This window comes from Rhea pennata, chromosome 3, assembly GCF_028389875.1.
Source record: "Rhea pennata isolate bPtePen1 chromosome 3, bPtePen1.pri, whole genome shotgun sequence".
NCBI lineage: Eukaryota > Metazoa > Chordata > Aves > Rheiformes > Rheidae > Rhea > Rhea pennata.
Window position 1 is genome coordinate 94,540,252 of NC_084665.1, and position 5,133 is coordinate 94,545,384.

Sequence of the window (5,133 nt, forward strand, 5' to 3'; positions counted from 1 at the left end):
GGCCGCCGCGCTGCCCTGCTCCCGCGCACGAGGGGAGTGAGCCTCCGCCGAGCCGAGCTCCTTCCCTCGGTGCTCCCGGAAGGGAGGGGAGGAAAGAGGGAGGGAGGGCGGGAGAGGGGGGAGGGCGGGAGGGAGGTGGTGCCGGCGCGGGGATGCTGCAGCCCTCCCCCAGCGCCGACGGGGTCCTGCCGGGGTAGCGGCCCCCAGCCGCGCCGCGCCGCGCTGCGCCCCGCCGCTGCGGGGGCGGCGGCCGCGGAGGGATGGAGCCGGCGAGCCCCTGCCAGGCGGCGGCCGCCCCGCTGCCGCTGCTCCCCGCCAACGACTCTTACCACGGCCGAAACTGCAGCGCCGAGGAAGGCATCTACCAGGATGGCACCCCGCTCTCCGGGAAGATCGTGCTCGCCGTCGTCCTGGCGCTCGTCACCCTGGCCACGGTGCTCTCCAACGCCTTTGTCATCGCCACGGTCTACCAGACGAGGAAACTCCACACGCCGGCCAACTATCTCATCGCCTCGCTGGCCGTCACCGACCTCCTCGTCTCCATCCTCGTCATGCCCATCAGCACCATGTACACTGTGACCGGGAAGTGGACGCTGGGCCAGATCGTCTGCGATATCTGGCTGTCCTCGGACATCACCTGTTGCACGGCGTCCATCCTGCACCTCTGTGTCATCGCCCTGGACCGGTACTGGGCGATCACCGACGCCGTCGAGTACTCCACGAAAAGGACTGCCAAGCGGGCAGCGGGCATGATCGCCCTGGTGTGGGTCTTCTCCATCTGCATCTCCATGCCCCCTTTGTTTTGGCGGCAGGCGAAGGCCGAGGAGGTCTCCCACTGTGTGGTGAACACGGACCACGTCCTCTACACCGTGTACTCCACGGTGGGAGCCTTCTACTTCCCCACCTTGCTGCTGATAGCCCTCTATGGGAGGATCTACGTGGAAGCCAGGTCGAGGATTTTGAAGCAGACGCCAAAGAAAGCAGGTAAAAGACTAACTCGGGCTCAGTTAATCACGGACTCCCCGGGGTCGTCCTCCTCCGTCACGTCCATAAACTCTAAGGCCCCCGAGGGATCCAGCGAAACGGGCTCTCCGGTGTACATGAACCAGGTGAAAGTGAAGGTCTCGGATGCCCTGCTGGAGAAAAAGAAGCTCACGGCCGCTAGGGAGCGGAAAGCTACAAAGACTTTAGGGATTATTTTAGGAGCCTTCATCGTCTGTTGGCTGCCCTTTTTCATCATCAGCCTGGTGTTGCCTATTTGCAAGGACGCTTGCTGGTTCCACATGGCCATCTTTGACTTTTTCACGTGGCTTGGATATCTCAATTCCCTCATCAACCCCATCATCTATACTATGTCTAACGAAGACTTCAAACAAGCTTTTCACAAACTCATACGTTTCCGATGCACAAGCTGAATTTTGAATGCGATGTGTTCTCCGGCGCTGCCCCCATGCACGCCCGCGTCCGACGCCACAGGTAGGTGCGCTCCCGCGGGCCCCGCGCCCCGCTGCGCGGCGGGCGGCGCTCGGCGCCCGGGCCGGGGCAGCCTCGGAAGCAGCGGGTCGGTGCCGGGGCGGAGGGGTGGCATCCGGCCCCCGAAACCGATCCGGCCCTTTTCCCCCGATCGCGGCCGAGAGCGGCTTTGCAGCCCGCCTCGTGAGACGGGGGAGCCCCGCGGGCGAGCGGCAGGAGCGGCGCGCAGGGCGCCGCGCGGCCCCCGGGGGCGAGCGCGGCCGAGCCGCGCCGCGCCGAGCCGAGCCGCGCCGCGCCGAGCCGGGACGGCACTCGCCTGGCGTTCAGCCTCTTCGCAAGCGGCGGCGATGCTGCACGCTCCCGACATTTCACACGGTTCCCCCCCCCCCCGCCCCCCAAGCTCGCAGGGAGTGACTCACGGCAATCTGCTCTTTATTCCATCTACTAAACCAGTCTGCCGCCATCTCGTATGCTAATGCCAATGTTAAGCCCAATTAGTGCTAAACGGCACTTGTTTCCTAGCCCGGCGCTGCAGCGCTCCCGGGGGAGGCCAGGGACTGGGGCGGGGCCCGGCTGGAGCATCCCCGCCCGGCGGGACCCCCGGTGCCACCGGCAGGAGCGGGGGGGCAGCTGTCCTCGGTCCGCCCTCCCCGCCCCGGGCCGCGGACGCGAGACAGAGTCGGAGACAGCCCCGTGGAAATCCAGGGCCAGTTTCTCTTGGAAGGGAAGGAAGGTAGGACGGGCCCTAGATTAGTTGGTGGGAAACTTCAGCCTAGTTTCTGGCCTCCTTTCGGCTCTGGCTCCTGCTGCGAGCGGCGTCCGGTCTGAGCCGGGGCTGGAGACCAGGGATCCTTAGAAGAAAACTTACCTTTCAGCTACCATGAAAAGCTCCACGCCTTTATGTTTCTCTTCACACACTGAAAAGCTGTGCTTTTCTGCACCTTTGACAAAAGCGGCTGCTCTCTAACAGCTATACTCGGTGCTACGTTCTGCAGAATGCATACTTGCCATTATTGTGATAGTTTAATAATTCTGCCAATCTTTTGCTTTTTGTCTGCAGAATCAAGTTGCTATTGTAAAGACCCACTGCTTGAAACTTCCCCCAGCACAGTTGCCAGACCCATGATGCTGCAAAAACGTCAATACACACTGCCACCAAACTGCTCAGCTCAGCATTTCAGTGTAGTGACTCTGGCAAAGATGCTGTTCCAATAGTCACGCAGATCAGTTGCAAAAAAGAGGGCAGCCTTGAATCAAGGTCTATAATTCATCCGGATTGAAGAAAAAGTTTGAAATATTTCGAAAGTAAACTCCATTTATTTTGCAGGCTTAACTTCTTATTTGGTCTCCAGCCGGTTGTAGGGGTGTGCACAAGAGCACAGTTGTCTCTGTCTGTGTTAGTAGCATAGTTGTACTTCTGCACACCTGTAATTTCTTTCAGTGGAAAGAGTTGCTCACTTCGCTTAGGAAGCCTAGAGGAGAAAAACTGGAGCGTTTAAAAATAGGAGCATCACAGTAAACTCTGTAAATGACTCCTTCAGCTGAACACATGTGAGAAGTAGTAGTGTGCAGAAGTTTTATTTGTATTTGAAAACAATAGCAAATGCAAATTCTGTAGAAACAAGAGTTGTAGACCTGCACTGCATATCTATAGTCTGTCCTCATAGTTGCCTTTATAAATACTTCTTACTACTACTCCATAACCCAAGAACAAAAGATAAGAAGTCCGAAGGTCATTACCTTTTCCATAAACCATCTGGGATTAGAAGTAGCAGTTTGATGTTGTAATCGAGTTTTCCATTTTGTGTCAGTTGCACACCCTTACTGCATGAACCACTGCAAAAATTAGAATCCTCTAAATAATTACATTATTTAGTGTCTATTTTGTAGAGAAGTGAAGCAGTTTGCTCTTTAAGAGCTATACCACCTGCAAAATAAATACCCATAAATTGTGAATTAACTGATGTTAGCAAAATTATTCTTCTCTCTCCTTCTCCCTCCCCATCCCCCATTTTTTTCTCTCTTTTTGATCAGACCTTAAGACAACTCTACGTATATTCAGCAGGCAAAGTTAGAGTTTCAGGATATGGTCCACCTGCTGTTGATAGAACTGCATTGATTGTTCCTCCTATGTGTAAATGAAAATGAGTATAAACAATAAAACGCTTTACTGTGTTCTCAAGAGTCTTTGGTAGCAATTGTGTTACTGAAAGGAGTACTTATTGCTTCACCTGGTTTATCACTATTGACTCTTTAGGTAAAGCTGATTTGATGAGTCACTCAAGAAAGCAATTGAGGAAGGCTCAAATTGCAAGTTTTAGTTAGCAGTCAGATTTCTAATAGGCAGCTTTACTTTTATCCTAACTAGTTTCTTGCCATTTCTCTACAATTCTAGATTAAATTATTAGATGTTTTCACAACTATTTATCTTATTCCATTAAAAGCAAGCAAAACTTATTTTAACACTTGGTGGGTATTGTAATTAATGTTCTTTTAAAATTCTATGTATGTGTTCTAGATGGGGGGCTGTTATACAGACTGGAAAAACATTACATGATTTATCTACCTGTTATTCTTCAGAGATTCATTTAAGTAAGAAGAATTTATTTATTTAATTGAACAGTAGAAAGAGAACCTAAACCTTTGTGCCTTTGAAACTACCATTAACTGCAAAGAGGAAAATGTGTTTACGTGAAGGAAATAAGCCTGAAAGATATAAATTGAAGTAATGGAAAATAAACATTTTAAGTAATTTTAAGATATCCAGATGACTTACCTCAAAATTGCATACTTCTGTAAAAGGAGAACTAATATACTATGATTCTAGAAAGTAGCCTCTTAAATTATTAAAGATGAATGTAATCAGAGTAATCTTCTAAAACACTAGATTCATTGACTGAAGTGCTTATATTCCTTCTAAATTTAATTTTTTACATATATAGGTTGAAGAAAGCAAGGAAGATGATATCTAACAACTCTTATCCTGTTCTCTAATTTATCATTTCCAGCCTTGTAATAGCAGGATGAATTTTATTTTACCCAAATTCTCAGTGAAATCAGTAGGCTTCCTAGGTGTATACAAAATGGAAAATTAGACCATAAGATTAGTACTTACAGCACTTCTACATAGAGTTAACTTTTCTATGAGTTTTACAAAGTTACATAACTTGTTTCCAGAAGAAGATAGAGAGAGTACAAAATTCAGGAGTTGGACATTTCTGGTCCTCAGACCAGACTGTACATTTATCTTCAACAACCAGCCATAAATACTCCCAGCTCCTCTTTGTGATATGAAAGTTTTGTAAAGAAGTGGCAAAACTAATTTATCAAGAAATTATCCTTCCAAGTTTATGCTGAGGGTCTGAACTTGCTGCACAGACAACCATTTAAGATAACCATGGGACTGGGAAGACGGTCAGTGTGGAAATCGCGCTGAGTAACTTTGGGCCAGAGAAGAAGAACAAGGTTAACTGGAACACTGCTGAATAATACACCAGTTAAAGGACTTGCTTTTAGCTGAGCAGCCTCAAGTACTTCAGCAAACCATTTCCACAGGGAGACAGGTAGGGTGAGGACACACATCAGTGAGAAGACACACATCACACTGCAGAAGAAATGTAGGGCAAACATTGCTGGCTAATAAATCTGCAAAACATATTC

At 49.8% G+C, this 5,133-nt stretch overlaps 1 protein-coding gene across 1 annotated transcript; it reads left to right on the plus strand.

The window, feature by feature from the left end:
* The first annotated feature begins 226 nt into the window (after nt 1-226).
* On the plus strand, nt 227-3,655 carry HTR1B (5-hydroxytryptamine receptor 1B). The gene is made up of 2 exons (XM_062571060.1): nt 227-1,476; nt 2,534-3,655. The coding sequence occupies exon 1, from the start codon at nt 261-263 to the stop codon at nt 1,413-1,415; it is 1,155 nt and encodes a 384-aa protein (XP_062427044.1). The 5' UTR covers nt 227-260; the 3' UTR covers nt 1,416-1,476; nt 2,534-3,655.
* Nucleotides 3,656-5,133: the final 1,478 nt, after the last annotated feature.